Raw genomic sequence first — 17,017 nt, forward strand, 5'->3', positions numbered from 1 at the left:
AAAAAAAAAAAAAAAAGAGAACCAAGGAGATAAGAAACAACATTTAATGGAGGGGACAGGAAGAAAGGGAGCTGAGTAGGAAACGGGAAAGAGGATGTTTCGGCGGCAAGAGGCAGGCACGTTACCATGGAAGGCAGGGGAGAAAAGCATGTTTAAAAGTGTTGTGGAGGCCAGGTACAGTGGCTCATGCCTGTAATCCCAGCACTTTGGGAGGCAAGGTGGGAGGATCACTTCAGGCCAGGAGTTCAAGACCAGCCTAGGCAACATAGCCAGATCCCAACCCTATAAAATATTAAAAAATAAATTAGCCAGGCATGGTGGCATGCACCTGTAGTCCCAATTACTTGGCAAACTGAGGCAAGAGGATTGCCTGAGCCCAGGAGGTTGAGGCTGCAGGGAGCCATGACTGCACCACCACACGCCAGCTTGGGGGACAGAGTGATACCCAGTTTCAAACACATACACACATGCCATGTAGATATATACACTGAACTGTTATTTATTATATAAGCCAAGGGCAAAGGTCCAGCAGCAGAAAGCAAAGAGGGCACGAGTGAGGGATGCTGCGGCTGCCAGGGAAGGGTGGGATGAGAGGCATGGATCACAAGGCTTGTTTTAAAGAGCTGTTAGAAAGAAGAGAAAAAAATGACGTCTGTCGACTGCTCCACACACTTTTTAAAATACCTGTCCGTGACTCTTGAAAGGATATACAAAATATCTGCCAATGAGCATTATTCTTGGGATCTACAGCAGTAGGTAGATTCCTAAAAGCATCCAGGGTTGGAGGAGAATGAGGACTGAGAAACTGACTATGGGGCACTAGGCTGATTGTCTGGGTGACAAAATTATCTGTATACCAAACCCCTATGACATGCAATTTACCCATGTGACAAACCTGCACATGTACCCCCTGAACCTAAAATAAAAATTGGAAAGAAAAAAAGGAGTCCAGACCTTCACAAAAGGAGTCCAGACCTTCACATGGTGATGTTTAAAGTATCTTCTATGTTTACAAATGAATGCTTACAAGTTTATGATCACATTTCTTAAAAGTCAAAAAATACTTTTATACCTTTAATTAAACGGTACAATGTCATCTCATAGGTGGAAACTAAACAGTTGTTTCCCCTAAGACAGGGTCTCGACAGGGTCTGGCTCTGCCACCCAGGCTGGAGTGCAGTGGTACAATCACAGCTCAAGGCAGCTTCGATCTTCTAGTCTCAAGCAATCCTCCCACCTCAGCCTCTTGAGTAGCTATGACCATAGGTGCACAACACCAGGCTCAGCTAATTTTTTAAAAATTTTTTGTAGAGTCTGGGTCTTGCCTTGTTGCCCAGGCTGGTCTCAAACTCCTGGCCTCAAGCGATCCAGCCACCTAAGCCTCCCAAAGTCCTGGTATTACAGCCCTGAGCCACCATGTCTGGAACAAATTTAAAAACAATATGAATGTGATTTTTTTTCAGCCTAATTATGGAAGCTAGCACTTTTGTTTCCTAAATTTCAATATGGAATTTTCTTTAGTACTTTGAGTCAATCTTAGGATAAATAGTTTAAAACTTTATCCCAGTACTTTCAGAGAGTAAATAGAAAACTATTCAGAGAAATGGCTGGAGTTGGTCTCTATGTTTCTCTCTCTCTCTCTCTCTGTGTGTGTGTGTGTGTGTGTGTGTGTGTGTGTGTGTGTGTGTGTACTGAACTACAGAGGTTCTTTAAAGCACAACTCAGTTCACTGGGGTGAACGGGTAGCCTGGACTTAGGACCCCTCACTCTTGAATCTACCCTTAACTGGCGGTGCGGGACTGACTTCGCTGATCAACTTCTCTAGGCCTCGGTTCCTTCAACTGTAAAACTGGCATCTCAGCTATAAAATTCTACAGACAAGGATTTATGGTTCCAAAATTTTCTAGGTCTACTGAATGCATATAGGATTAATAATGGTGATCAGATCGTTATTAAAGTTAATTTTCTTTTCACTACAGAAAACTAAAGTAGATGACAGATTCCTGGATTGTACTGCTGTGGCAGGCCTCTTGGAGAGTGTTTCCAGGGGGCTATTTTGGTAAGTTGGTTATTTTTCAGTGCCTTACCAGCAATCAGTGTCTGGGTGTTGCATTTTAATAACAGTCTGAGGTAAGAGTCAAGTGGGGCTCTGCTCAGCAACTGACAGGCTGGATCTGGGGAAGCAACTGCTGCTGCCTATACAGGGAACCCTTCTACAGGGGCAAACTGCCAGGTAGGAATGGGGATGGGATATTTTTTTCCTCTTGAAAGAGGCACAGTGGTGCATGGTGGTTCACGCCTGTAATCCCAGCACTTTGGGAGGCCAAAGTGGATCATCTGAGGTCAGGAGTTACAGACCAGCCTGGCCAACATGGTGAAACCCCATCTCTACTAAAGATACAAAAAAGTAGCCAGGCGTGATGGCTCGCACCTGTAATCCCAGCTACTCAGGAGGCTGAAGCAGGAGAATCGCTTGAACCTAGGCAGAGGTTGCAGTGAGCCGAGATCATGCCACTGCACTCCAGCCTGGGAAACAGGGTGAGACTCCAACTCAAAAAAAAAAAAAAAAAAGTGATAAGTTTAATTTATTGAGGGTTCTGAGAAGAATTTGCCATGAGAAAAGTACTTTAAATTTAGTGGGTAATCTGAGAGGCCACCAATAGATCACAACACTTTTGTTTTGCAGTAAAAAGCTGAAACTACAAAATTTTATAATTACTAGTTGGTTAAAACAGATATTTTAAATGTGCGAAATGACTGCAAACTTCTCCTCCTTTATGTTCTAAGTCCAAGATGTCTTGGAGCTTTACTTCCTATAATTAAAGGTTGGAATTATACCATGTCAAACTCAAGTTCCTTGTTCAGTCTAGCAAAAACAGAAAACACAAAGATTTGGGATGGACTGTGACTATGAGCCAAAAGGAGGGAAAAAAAGACATGAGCCTTTTAAAATTAGAGTGGTTTCACTTTTAAATAAGAGCAGCTCTTCTCTCAAAAATCACTATCATAGATGTTTGTAACTAAATTCTTTTCTCCCACCCAAGGCATACATGTTGCCAAAAAAATAGTCTGTACTAGTACAAGAGCCTGTGGTGTTCTTAATCAAACCCGACTGATGATTACACAATCATTATACTGTAGCAGCTTCAGAGACAGTTAACTTTTTTTAGCTTATCATGAGAAAATTTTGTACAGATCAATCATCCACAGCAAATATATCAAAACATAACAACAAACAGCTTAAAAAAAAAGTACCTATTAAAAATATGAAATAAGCTACAAATCCTAGGATATACCTAAATAAGTTAGCTTAGAAAAATAAAAACTTTTTTAAAGTTTATTTTATTAACATATTAACCTAGAAAAACAAAACACCCTGCAAGTTACTGTATAGTTCATGAATCAGGGGTCTCATGTTACAGCACACGCATTTAACACCTGGGGAATTAAGAATATCATGGTATTATACCTGCTCTCCAAATTTTCCTGCAAGTCAACTGCCACCCTGACTCTAGTTGAAGTGAGCTAAGACCTGGTGGTCCAAAGTTCTCAGCTCACGATGCCAGCATCTGATTGTCAGACTACCTGCTCACTGTTTTTCCTAATATATACAGGATATTCAGAAAATGTGAAGAGGCTATTACTATTCATACAGACATCCAGAGAAGGAGGTGAAATTTAAAAAATAAATAAATAAATAACCACTTATTTTGAGCTTTAACTGTGTTCTGCCCTGGAGTAACTGAATTCCTTTGTGGTGACAGAATATGTACCCACAGGAAGATTCTTCAGAACGATATTTACACGCGGTGTTCAGGATGAGTGAGCTCTTCAGATTTCAGGTGTTGGCATTCATTTTAAAATCTGAAGTTTTTAATTGAATTTAACGTTTTCCTTCTTGATTCTCACTAGTTACACAAGTCAACAGATTTCTAGTAAATAACTGATATTATTTTGTATGTAGAAGATAAAACATGTATGCTGTGGCAGTGAGGGGACGAGAGGAGAAATAACCACAAAACTATTGTAAATGCAGACTTCCAGCCCAACCTCCAGCATTCTGATTCAGTTGGTTAGTATGGGACCCAGAAATCTACATTTCTACAAATACCTAGGTGATCTTCACACAAGCCATCCTGTTTTATAAAAACACCCTTACTTCTTCCTGAAGCATTTTCTGCTGCATCGATCTGTTGCTGAAATTTATGTCAAAACAAGGGCCAGGGCAGAGGGAAGGGTAAAGGTGAAACAAGATGAAACATACATTAAAATACTGTGGATGCTGGGTATGTGAGAGTCCACTATACTACTTCACTCTACTTTCATGTATGTTTGAAATTTTCCATAATAAAAGGAAAAACAAAGCTCAGTAAACAGATCAAAATAAGTCTACAGCCCCATACGTTTCAAGAGGCTTGCCAGTAGAATTTCCATCTGAACTTTTACCAATTCAAGGGGTTGCCTATAATCCCTTTCAGCAATTCCAATGCTGAAAGACACCTCCCCCGCCCCCGCCCCCGCCAAAATAATCCTCTCTAACTAAATTCTTAAGCCAAAGAGGTTTTGTTCATATTCTTAGAGATTAAGCTGCTCTTGGAGGAAGTAAATCAAATCTATTTTTCATATATCTGTTACTCTGAAAAGAAAAATAAGATTTTGCCAATACCACTATAATGCAGTTACTACTGCAAACATGGTATTTAGAATGTTTATGGTGGTATTTAATGGTTTAAGTGACAGGGAGAAAACAGGGACAGAGTCCTTCCAATTCATCTGTCTCTAAGAGGTCCCAAAGTTGCTCTCTTCTTCCCTCCCCACAACCCCAAAGATTAGGTACAGGAAGCAGAGGATCAAAAATCTATTCAAAATGCCCCAGAAGCAATGAGCAAACCCAGCACCCCGATCTTGGCTTCTTTTCTTTTTTTTTGAGACAGAGTCTCACTCTGTCACCCAGGCTAGAGTGCAACAGCGTGATCTTGGCTCACTGCAAGCTCCATCTCCTGAGTTCAAGCGATTCTCCTGCCTCAACCTCCCAAGTAGCCTGGATTACAGGCATGCACCACCACATTCGACTAATTTTTGTGTTTTTAGTAGAGACAGGGTTTCACCATGTTGGCCAGTCTGGTCTTGAACTCCTGATCTCAAGTGATCTGCCTGCCTCGACCTCCCAAAGTGCTGGGATTACAGGCGTGAGCCACTGCACCTGGCCCAGATCTTGGTTTCTAGTATCACTCTCCAGCAATAGGAAACAGAGCTCCTTAAAGAAAAGGCTGATTCTAGGAATGGTGCAGGAAATATACAAGATGAGTCTGTAGCTTCTTGAAATGCCAGAAAATAAGGAAATGCTTAAAAAAGAAAAAAATGAGTATGTCAGTGGGACACCCAGGAGCCAACTGAAAGAGCTCCCAATGGCCAAAGTTGTTACAACCTAAGAACAAATAAACAAAACCGTGGAATCAACCCAAAGTATAAAATAAATAGCCATGCATCCACACTGATATAAGTAAATGCATGAATAAAGAAATATAAACAGAGGATCGCTTGGGCCCAGGAATTCAAGGCTGCAGTGAGCCATGACTGTGCTACTGCACTCCATTTTGGACTACAGAGCAAGACCTGCCAAGGAAAAGGAAGGGGAAGGGGAACGGGAAGAAAAGAAGAGACAAAAAAGAGAAGAAAAGAAGAGAGAAAAGAAGGGCAAGAGGGGAGGGGAGTTAAGTCTCCTATACAGAAGAACTTCAAATAATGTCTATAGACACTTTCTTGCAAGGAGGTAGAGCATAGCTTGCCACCCATTAAGAGTTGACCCTGCACTCACACACCATGGGGAAGGGAGGACAGAGCAACTTTTCAGGGTAAAAGCTGACAAACACTACTCAGCCAGGTGACCAAGTGACAAGTCATGTTGTGAGCACATGCCCTCGATGCCCTCGATGTGATATGATGAGAATGGCACTTTAACTCTGTGGTCTTCCTCCCAAAAACCCACATCCCCAGTCTAATCATAAGAAAAACATCAGACAAATCTCAGCTGAGGGACATTCTACAAAATATCTGACCAGTACTCCTCAAAGCTGTCAAGGTCATTTCAAACAAGGAACAGACCGGGGGAGCCCAAGGAGCATAACTACTAAATGTAATGTGGTATCCTGGAAGAGAAAAAAAGACACAGGAGAAATATTAAAGAAACTGAATAAAGTACGGACTTGTTTAATAACAATATATTAATACTGGTTCCTTAGTTGTGGCAAATGTACTATATTAATGTAGGATGTTAACAATAGGGAGCCTAGGTAAAAGATACACAGGAACACTCTGTACTATCTTCTCAATGTTTCTGTAAATCTAAAATTGTGCTAAAAAAAAAAAAAACCACATAAATGGCCTCATTCCAGGTGAAGGTCTGTGGCTGCATGGAAACTCAAGTCTGCAAGAGAATGAGGTGCTCCAGCTCATACCCTCTCCTTTTCAACACACACACACACACACACACACACACACACACACACACACACATACGGGTACTGGTTTGGTGAACTTGGTTCTCTAGTATCATCTTCATCATCCTCAGTTGCAAACGCTGACGAAGCATCTACAACCTGTGACATACCATGCAAACACCAATCCCAAAATTGCGCTATCCCAAGGATATAAGACACAGTACTTGCAAACTAGGTGAACAGACTGGACTTAAACAATGATGTAGGCCGGGCACGGCAGCTCACACCTGTAATCCCAACACTGTAGGAGGCCGAGGCCAGAGGAATGCTAGAGGCCAGGAATTTGACAATGCAGGAAGTCATGACTGTGACCCTGTACCCCAACCTGGGCAACAGAGCAAGACTTTGTCTCTTAAACAAAGAAAAAACCAATGATATGAAGATATGAAGTGGTATTTGATATTTGTTAAGTGCATGTGGTAAACAGGTACGATGAGCTCAAACCTTTCTTGACCCCAGTAAATTCCTTCCTTCCTTCCTTCCTTCCTTCTTCCCCCCCCTTTTTTTTTTTGAGGGGGGGGCACAATAAACCCAAACCTTTCTTGATCACAGCAAATTTTCCTTCTTCTTTCTTTCTTCCTTCCTTTTTTTTTTTGAGAGTCTCACTCTGTCACCCAGGCTAGAGTGCAGTGTCGTGATCTCCACTCACTGTAACCTCCGCCTCCCAGGTTCAAGTGATTCTCCTGTCTCTGCCTCCGGAGTGGTTGGGACTACAGGCATGCGCCACTATACCCAGCTAATTTTTGTATTTTTAGTACAGACTGCGTTTCTCCATGTTGGCCAGGCTGGTCTTGAACTTCTGACCTCAAGTAATCCATCCACCTCAACCTCCCAACATGCTGGGATTACGTCATAAGCCACTGCACCCAGCTAGTAAATTTTATTCATGTTCTTTCCATCCCATGTCATTTATAAACCAAAAATGTGTTCTATACCTTAAAAAGTCACGTTAAGTTGACCTTTTAAAAGGATGAAATGAAAATAAAAACCTAAGTTCCAACATTTTCGTCTGGCAACCCATGGCACAGTTTGTAGCACAGTTTGCTCCACAGGTATATACTCTCAAGTTCATGAGGGGAAGGAATCTCTCAGGGCTGGGCCAGGATCAAGAACTCCATATGGAAAGTGGGTCCACAAATAAGTTTTAAAACAATAAAAAGATAGCAGCACTTACAGAGGCAGGAAAAGAGGCAATTGCAAACACAGAGAATACATGGAGAGCCAGATGATGGGAATTTGCATGGGATATATTTTGCAAGCTACAGGCAGATCGATTTAGCTCTGAAGAAAGTGCTGTGGAGGGTGGAGGCAGGAACAACAGATGCACTGCAGCAGACACCCAGATGCAACGGTCTCCCTTCACCAAACGGGCATCAGATGCAGGGAGCCAGGGTCTACTTTAGCCACAGCACATGGTCCTGGCATATCTCATTTGACCTGAGGGTAACTCAAGCCTTTAAAATATAAAACTGCCCAGGTGCAGTGGCTCAGCCCTGTAATCCCAGCACTTTGAGAGGCTGAGGCAGGAGGAGGACTTGAGTCCAGGAGTTTGAGACCAGCCTGGGCAACATAACAAGATCCCATCTCTACAGAAAAATAATGTTTTACATCAGTCAGGGATGGTGGTGTGCACCTGTCGTCCCAGTTATTCGGGAGACTGAAGTGAGAGGATCGCTTTAGCCTAGGAGGTTGAGACTGCAGAACTATGACTGTACCACTGCATGCCAGCCTGAGTGACAGAGCAAGACCTTGTCTCAAAAAAAAAAAAAAAAAAATTCAAAAAAACACATATAACAAAATGCAAAACCTACCAAGCTGTCAAAAATTAAACGGATGGTTTACCACCATCACCCACTCCCACCAAAGGCCCAGGAGGGCAGAGGAGTACAAAGTTGCTCTTTTGTGGTTGGGGAAGGAAAAAATGGCAGAGAAAATGAAAGGTACTGATCAATGTTGTGGCTACGGGCACCTGAGACATCTGGCATAAACAGTGCTCACTTTTCCCTCCTCAATCACAATACAATTAAATGAGATTTGGAATCACTGCACTGAGCTAACTTTTGGGAAAAAAAATCAATAAAATTTTAAATAATGAGGTTATTTTTCTGATATGGCTGCTCTTTGTGACAAATAATTGTAATGCCAAGGCAGGGCTCCAAATTAGCCTCTTGCTGCAATTTTAAAATACATCACTCCAATATTTTGCTCTGCAGACACGCTAATTTCATCATATTTTCCTCATTTTCTACAACAGTATCTTCATAAGAAGATTCAAAGAAAAGCTGATAATGGAGTCTAAAAACCCAGATCAGAGTTGGCTGTCCAGCATCTCCTCCTGTAACATTCCTTACCTCATCTTAGTAAATAAAAAGTTTTAAAACAGTAATAAAGTACAGCCTAGTAGACTATAAAAGTACATGATTTTAAAAGAGAAAGGGCCAGGCATGATGGCTCACCCATAATCCCACCACTTTTGGAGACTGAGCCAGGAGGATCACTTGAGGCCAGGAATTTGAGACCAGCCTGGGCAGCACAGCGAGACCCCAACTGCATTAGTCTGTTCTCACACTGCTATAAAGAATGACCCAAGACTGGGTAATTTATATAGCAAAGAGGTTTAATTGACTCACAGTTCCACATGGCTGGGGAGACCTCAGGAAACTTATAATCATGGTGGAAGGGGAAGCAAGCATGTCCTTCTTCACGTGGCAGCAGGAGACAGAAGTGCCAAGCAAAGGGAGAAAAGTCCCTTATAAAGCCATCAGATCTCAAGAGAACTCACTCACTATCACAAGAACAGCATGGGGGTAACCACCCCCATGATTCAACTGTCTCCCACCAGGTCCCTCACATGCCATGTAGGGATTATGGGAACTACAAGATGAGAATTGGGTGGGGACACAGCCAAACTATATCAACCATCTCTTCAAAAAAAATTAGGTGGGCATGGTGGCACACATCTGTAGTCCCAGGTACTCAGGAGGCTGAGGCAGGAGGATTGCTTGAGCCTGGGAGTTTGAAGCTACTGTGAGCTATAATCACGCCACTGACTTCCAGCCTGGGTGACAGAGCAAGACTGTTTTTCATTGAAGTCCCTTTCTTCTGTTCTGCAGCGGGGAGCTGAGGTTGGGCTACTTCTGTTCTCGTCTCCTCACCAGTAAAAACTTCACAATTGTTTTGTCTCTTCTTTTTTCTAAGTTCTCACCAGAAGCCCTCTTCTCACTTCCCTCACCCTTGTAGTGGGCCTAGATTTGGGACTTCATGAAGAATCAGGATCATGGTCATAATGATAATCCCAGCTGGCCTTATGTGTCCTAACCAAGGACTGGGCACTGTACCTGCCTCACACCAGTACCGTCCCATAGAACCTTCTTCCATAATGGGAATTTCTATTCTGTGCTGTCCAGTGCTGTCCAATGCCGTAGCCACCGGTCACCTGTGGTTACCAAGCCCTTAACATGTGGCCAGTGCCACTGAAGAACTGAAGCTTTTGTTCTAAAACATTTACATTTAAGCAGCCACAGGGAGCTAGTGGCTACAGTACTAGACAGCACAGGTTTGATCCTTCACAAGACTGTAACTATTCTCCCTGTTTTACAGATAAAGAAACCAAGTCTTGCCCAGTGCAGTGACTCATGCCTATAACCCCAGCACTTTGGGAGGCTGAAGCAGGAGGATCTCTTGAGGCCAGGAGTTGGAGACTGCAGTGAGCTACGATTGCACCACTGTATTCCAGCCTGGGCAACAGAGCAAGATCCTGCCTCTTAAAAAAGAAAAAAGGAGAGGGAGAAAGAAAAACATCAGTCACATTCATCTCTCCAGTTTCTAACGGGAAACATCAGCTCTGGGCTTGTTCTACTACAGCCTGGGTTAATCAGGGATGCCTCCTGAGAATACACAATTGTGTTTAAGATCAAGGGAAACTTTCAAGTGCTCATGGTTCCTTTAAATAAATTAAAACCAGCAACTGTTCACATGCAAGAGCTTTAGTCATCTTCAAGTTTAAAAACAGGTTTATTACATAAAAGCAGACTAACCCAGATCATCCTAAAAATTTCCAGCATAGTTCTCCAACACTACGAATTTCAAGTAGTAACAATACCAGCTTAGACTTAAATAAACCAGATCTCTCTCTAAAGCATCTCCATCCATCATATAACCAGTAATTTTGAGTAACAAAGATTTTTTAAATCCAGTAAATTCTAGACATGCCATGTTAAGCAGCTACCACTTTGAGCTCCTGCTTTGAAGCCATACCACCCTACCATTAGTCAATTTTATGATAACCAAATTTACAAAGAAATCTGAAACAATGAAGAAATCTAGTGTGAGGGCAAACCACTGTGACCCCTGACACCGCTTTAGGTAAATATTATCATCACCACCCTTTTTAATGACTGCATTCTAAGCCCAGAGGTTGAGTAATTGACCCAAGGTCTTTAAGCTAGTAAAGTGGCAGCCAAGGCCTCACACCCAGATCTCACTACAAAGCCCAAGTTCTTCCTACAACACTGTGTTCCTGCTAGGACTGGTTCATGAATTTCACTTTCAAAGGAAAAAGCTGGATTACTTCTATTTGTCCATTTATAAGAACTTTTTTGAGAACTCATTTGTTTACTGTTTCAGAACCCTGGACAGCCCTTATTTACATGACAGTGTCTTTTTTTTTTTTTTTTTGAGACAAAGTCTCACTCTGTCGCCAGGCTGGAGTGCAGCAGCTTGATCTCGGCTCACTGCAACCTCCGCCTCCCAGGATCAAGCAATTCTCCTGCCTCAGCCTCCCGAGTAGCTGGGACTACAGGCGCATGCCACCACACCCAGCTACTTTTTGTATTTTTAATAGAGACAGAGTTTCACCATGTTGGCCAGGATGGTCTCAAACTCCTGACCTTGTGATCCGCCCACCTCAGCCTCCCAAAGGGCTGGGATTACAGGTGTGAGCCATCGCCCCTGGCCAACAGTGTCTTTTTAAAATTATATCTACAACTGTTATCTAAGTGACACAATACACAGGGGCCACAGAGGGCCCAAGGACTCTAAATTTTAAGAGAATTTTCAAGAACACTCATCACACTGATTATCAGCAAAACTGTACAGATCTGATAACTTCACTGCTAATCAGCTACAAAACCGTTGAACAGACTTCTTATTACTTTTCAAATGAGCATACTTAGTTAGCCCAAAAATATCACCAAGTAAAAGCAATTACAGCAATCCCAACCAAAATCAAATTTCAAGCCTTATAACTACAAATCCTAAAATAATTTGCATAGAAAGCCTGTTGAAAATAATTTTTAATTCTCAGAGGCTATTAAAATAAACACAAGAATTCATACTTTGGAAAGCACTTCCTTTACTTTATAAGTCTTTTTCAAGATACAAGTCTGTTTGTTTAATCTAAACTGAGAGGCTCGGTTTCACAAGCTGCCATTTAATCAGTAGCTGAGTCCCACTGGCTTCACGGGCTTCCGTGAGGTCCTTTATCTGGAGCTGCTAAAAGCTTCCTCTGTACTCTGTGACCTAATATGCCACAGAACAATAGAATTGGGCTTCCTTGTCTCACCACTATCCTAATATTAATAAGATAGTGTGAGCTTAGAGAAATGCGTTCACATATACTAGATCTTTCTTTATTTCCAGTCCTAGTTTATGATGTGAATCCTCAGAATCTTGGAAAAGGCACATCCATGTTTTCTAAGAGAAGAATGATCTGGGGAAAAGAACTGAACTGTAATCTTAGTTTGGCAATTTAACTTGGTGTGAAAACAGTGAACTTTCTCCCTTTACATAAAAGCCTCCTAGTGAGGACCATCAAGTCTCAGTCTACATAACAACAAGGACTCTTGCAGACACAAAGATTCTCAGGAAAAGAGGCTCCCAAACAGGGGGGCATAAGGGCATCCCAGCTCAAAGAAGGAGCCCAAAATAAAGTTCAACCAAGAAATGTCTACTTGCCTGATGGGCAAATGTGATCCATATATTTACAAAATTTTATTATGACTGAATGAGAAAACACCTTTTTCAACTTCTGAGCCTAGAAATGAAACTGGATGATGAAGACACCATGGATCTTCAGTTTAAAAGCTGTATTTCTGAAACTGACAATTTCAAGGACCCATGAAAAAAAAAAAGCTGAATTTCAGTTAACTGAAATTAAACTGAATAGCCTGATCAGACTTCAAGCAGAAAGAAGACCAAGGAGGCAAAAGACCCTATGAAATGGGTCTATCCTTATTTGAAAGTGTCTAGCTCTGTCTTCATAAGGAGTGCAGGCTCCTGGATCACCAGAAGCTTTAGTTATGTTTTCAGCGTGTAATTGCTCTTTTATCTACCACACATGCTCAAGTGGGATTCTTCTTTTTTAATCATCGAGCTCACTAGTCAGGATTAGCTCAAAGGTTGTTCTTTTTTTAATCTTGAGGTCTAATATATCTTGATCAAGAACCCATCTCAGTTAACAAGGATCAATAATCTCTTTTGAATGGAGATACGAATCCCTGAATTTATATCTGATTGTGCATCTTTCTTTTTTTTTTGAGATGGAGTCTCACTCTGTTGCCCAGACTGAAGTGCAGTGGCACACTCTAGGCTGACTGTAAGCTCCACTCCCCTGGTTGAAGAGATTCTCCTGCCTCAGCCTCCCAAGTAGTTAGGATTACAGGTGCCTGCCACCATGCCCAGATCATATTTGTATTTTTAGGAGAGATGGAGTGTCACCATGTCGGTCAGGCTGGTCTCGAACTCCTGACCTCAAGTGATCCGCCTGCCTCGGTCTCCCAAAGTGCTGGGATTACAGGCATGATCCATTGCACCCAGCCTGACTGTGCATCTTTTCCACTGACTTTAACCCTAGGTACCCATTATTCATATGCAACACATCTAAAGATATAGCTATCCTACAAGGACCAGACTATGAAAGTAAAATTTGTAGCAAAAGTTGCTACACATCACCAAATATTGCCTAAAGTATGTCAAGATTTGATATTTCTATTTACGGATTAATTTTTCTGATTGCTTTGTTCTACAACACCCCAACAAAACTCAGTTTTTTATAATTCATAACAGCATAAAATTGTAAAAGAATGGAATAAAAACCATGTAAGAAGTGTACAGGCAGATATAGGTTCCTATAAAGAATCAGTTTTTCCAAAATATATAAAAATCCAATTAAGGGCAAAGTCATCTGGAAATTTCTTGATTCCCCATCACATAAATACTCTTTATGCACTATCCTATACTAGTGCTAATTTTCAACATCAATATCTTTAAATATTAACATCATCATCCTTCCAATAACAATCTTTCATTATTTCCCAGGTACTTTCTGTCACTCTTACCAGGGTTGCCTATACACATCTGATAACATTTACTCTTCTTATCTATCAGATTAGAAAACAGAATTCACCTCACAAATATCTGACCTAAGGCAGTTAATAGAAATTTAGTGCCAGTTTATATGGTACAATGAGAACATCTAACGTTCAACTAAAGGGCACTCAATGACATAACCCTGATGTAGCTCTGGAAGCAATTATATGTAGCTTTCATCGTAGATTTGTTTGAAAAATATGCCTTTATTGGAGTCAGGACATCCACATTCTGTACCCAATTAACATTATTCTAAAATAACTCTTGACCTCAAGAGTATTCCAAAACAGTTATACAACTTGAAATGGGAAAAAAATCATACAACTAGGGGAATCTAAGACCAGGGTTTGGGGCTCCGCCTACAATGTAGCTCTGTCACCTTGGGTAGGTCATCTGACCCAACATCCCCAGTATCTTCTACTACAAAACGAAGAAATTAGTTTGAATTTTCTTTAAGGTCTCTTCTAACTCTAACATTCTATGAATGCACGAAATTTCAATCTTTCCCCATTTCAAAGATAATGGCGGCAGGCAAGAATGGCAAGTTAGCCTAGATTTTTTTTTCCTTTTTAGAAAAATGACCCAACTTGGGATGTTTTCTTGGGTTGAAGTTTTATTTAGGAAAATAAACCCCAAATAAATATGATGTTGAGAAAATGTGGGGGTGAGGAAAGAAAATCATACACTGACGTTAGCTAAAATAGAAACTTCCATCACCCTTAAGCCAGTTTGTCAATAGTTATTCAACGCCTGCTACTCTAATCACTGGCTTCCTAAAATAGAAATATTTATAGTGGTTTCCTTCTCATCTCCGGAGATACATTCCGAATAAAAAGCACAGCGTCTAAAATCAATTTACAACTTCAGAATAAGTTGCTGGGAACGAAAGAAACTCCGAACTGCTCGCCAAGTCATTTGCATTTAAGTATGATTAGGGCTAAGAAACGGTTCTTATCATGAGATGTGAGAAAAACGCACAAGAGGCAGGTGACATCTGGAAAGGGAAGCAGAACTGCCAGGAAACGATAGGCTGAGGACCTTAAGGCAACAGGTCCAGAGCCGGTACCGCAGCCTATCCGGGGAGGGGTCGGTCGCTGCCACCTCGCCCGCCGCCCTCCCCAACCCCAACGACGTCGCCTCGCCCCCGCCCCCCCATCCCACGCCCCTGCGGCAGAAATCTTCCTAATCACTCGCTTCCCCCGGCCTCCTGCCCCTGGCAGGCCCTCCGATCCCTCAGCGCCGAGGCCGGCCCGGCCTTGCCGCCCCCTCCCCGCCGCCGAGGACCCCGCAGCCCCGACCCCGCCGCGGGCCGGCTCACCTGCACCTGTTTGAGGAAGTGGCGCGGCCCCGGCATTGCCGGCGACCAGGAGGAGCAGCAGCAGCAGCCTCCGCCGCAACGCCGGCGGCCCCGGCATCTCGCTCACCGCGCGGCTCCGGGGCCGGCTCTCGAGTCGCCTTCCGTCCGTCCGTCTGTTTGCCAGTCAGTCGGTCCTGCCTCCCTCCGCTGTCTCAGCGGCACCCGCGCCGGCTGCTCCCAAGCACACGTTGCTTCTGCCAAACCTCGATCCGGCTCCCGGTCCGCACCTGCCGCTCCAACCACAGAAACACCATCCTTCCCGCCCGCCTGCACCGCCGCCGCCGCCTCTCAACAGCAGCAACGGCAGCAGCTCTGCAGAGCCGCGGGCCCGGGCAGCCGCGCTCCCGCCGCCATGATGGGCTGCGTCATGTGACGTAGCGCGGAGGCGGAACGTCGTGATGGACAGGACGGCCAGCCACTCGTCAGTCCACACTGGCCCGGGGAGCCTCGCCCATCACCCTGAAGGAGTAAGAGATGGCGGCCGGTGCGCCCCCTGCAGACGGAGGAGTGCGTGGGCGCAGGTAACACCGACAATTACTTTAAATTGAAAAATACAGGAAAATGTAAAGAAGACAGCGACAATTATCCTGATATTTTTTTCTCAGTGTTTTATAACATGCAAAAATAGGTCTGTCTTGTCTTCTGCCTTTTTATTTTACTTGTCAGAACTGTTTTAGGCTCTTCTCCTTAAGTTGACCTACACATCCCCTCAGCCATCAAACAGCTTTAGGCTTTTCCCTTGGATTCATCAAAAAGAGAATGCCTCTCCGAGCATCACCCACTGACTCACCTCCTGAGCTCAAGCTGTTGCCTCTTGTCCGCCTGGCAGGCACTCTTCCTTTCATCTGTCAAGACTCACCTGACGTATAATTTCATCCATGAATCTCCAGGAGAAATGACTGTCATCTCCTGAGTGCCCCGCCCTGACCCTGTATGGACTGCTATCCCAGCTGCTGTGTCATATTGACCCATGACTGTAAACTCCCTGAGGACAGCAACTATGTCTGATTCAGCCGGGGGAATCCCCGGTGCAGGACCTGGGTCAGATCAGGTGTTCTCTAAAGCAATGGTGCATGTCCCTGGTCCCGGGTACCAGGGCAAAGCAGCTCCCAGGGGCGGCGTTCTTTCCACCAAGAGGTGAGGTGTGGTCACATTCCTGCAGAGAGGTTAGAGAAAGCCCTCTCCACACACAAGTAACATAGTGGTCAGAGGCATGTGGGTTGGGAAAATGCCAAGCTTTTCTGGAGACACGCTATAGTTCAGCATGTGCATGAGAGGAGCTTATTTGAATCTTATCAGATGGAACTTTGCCACCTGGCAACAGGGGACTCTCCCCAATTCTCCAAACTCCCCAAATGTCCATTCTAAATGCCAGCTGCTGGTGATGTTAACACATCACTGGCCACACAGACTATGCCCAGGGGATATTTGTTGGATGATTGAGGCAAGCCAATAAATATCTAAGGAGACAAACAGCTGGAACAAGAAACATTGAATTTAAAAGTCCATGGCAGTTAGGTGCTCACGCCTGTAATCCCAGGACTTTGGGATGCTGAGGCTGGCGGATCACGAGGTCAGGAGATTGAGACCATCCTAGCTAACATGGCGAAACTCGGTCTCTATTAAAATACAAAAAATTAGCTGTGCATGGTGGCATGCACTTGTAATCCCAGCTACTTGGAAGGCTGAGGCAGGAGAACCACTTAAACCTGGGAGGCAGAGGTTGCAGTCAGCCAAGATTGCGCCGTTGTACTCCTGCCTAGGTGACAAGTGAGACTCTGTCTCAAAAAAA

General features: G+C 43.4%; 1 protein-coding gene across 2 annotated transcripts in view; it reads right to left on the reverse strand.

The window, feature by feature from the left end:
• LMTK2 (lemur tyrosine kinase 2) overlaps positions 1-15,602 on the reverse strand; it is a 98,224-nt gene extending 82,622 nt beyond the window's left edge. For both annotated transcript variants that reach the window (XM_017533722.2, XM_017533721.2), the window contains exon 1: positions 15,187-15,602. In XM_017533722.2, the coding sequence (XP_017389211.1) occupies positions 15,187-15,283 (97 nt within the window). In that variant the 5' untranslated portion in view covers positions 15,284-15,602. The remainder of the gene's footprint in view (positions 1-15,186) is intronic.
• Between the last annotated feature and the right edge of the window lie 1,415 nt (positions 15,603-17,017).

The sequence above is a fragment of the Cebus imitator genome, unplaced genomic scaffold, assembly GCF_001604975.1.
Source record: "Cebus imitator isolate Cc_AM_T3 unplaced genomic scaffold, Cebus_imitator-1.0 Scaffold82, whole genome shotgun sequence".
In the NCBI taxonomy this organism is placed as follows: domain Eukaryota; kingdom Metazoa; phylum Chordata; class Mammalia; order Primates; family Cebidae; genus Cebus; species Cebus imitator.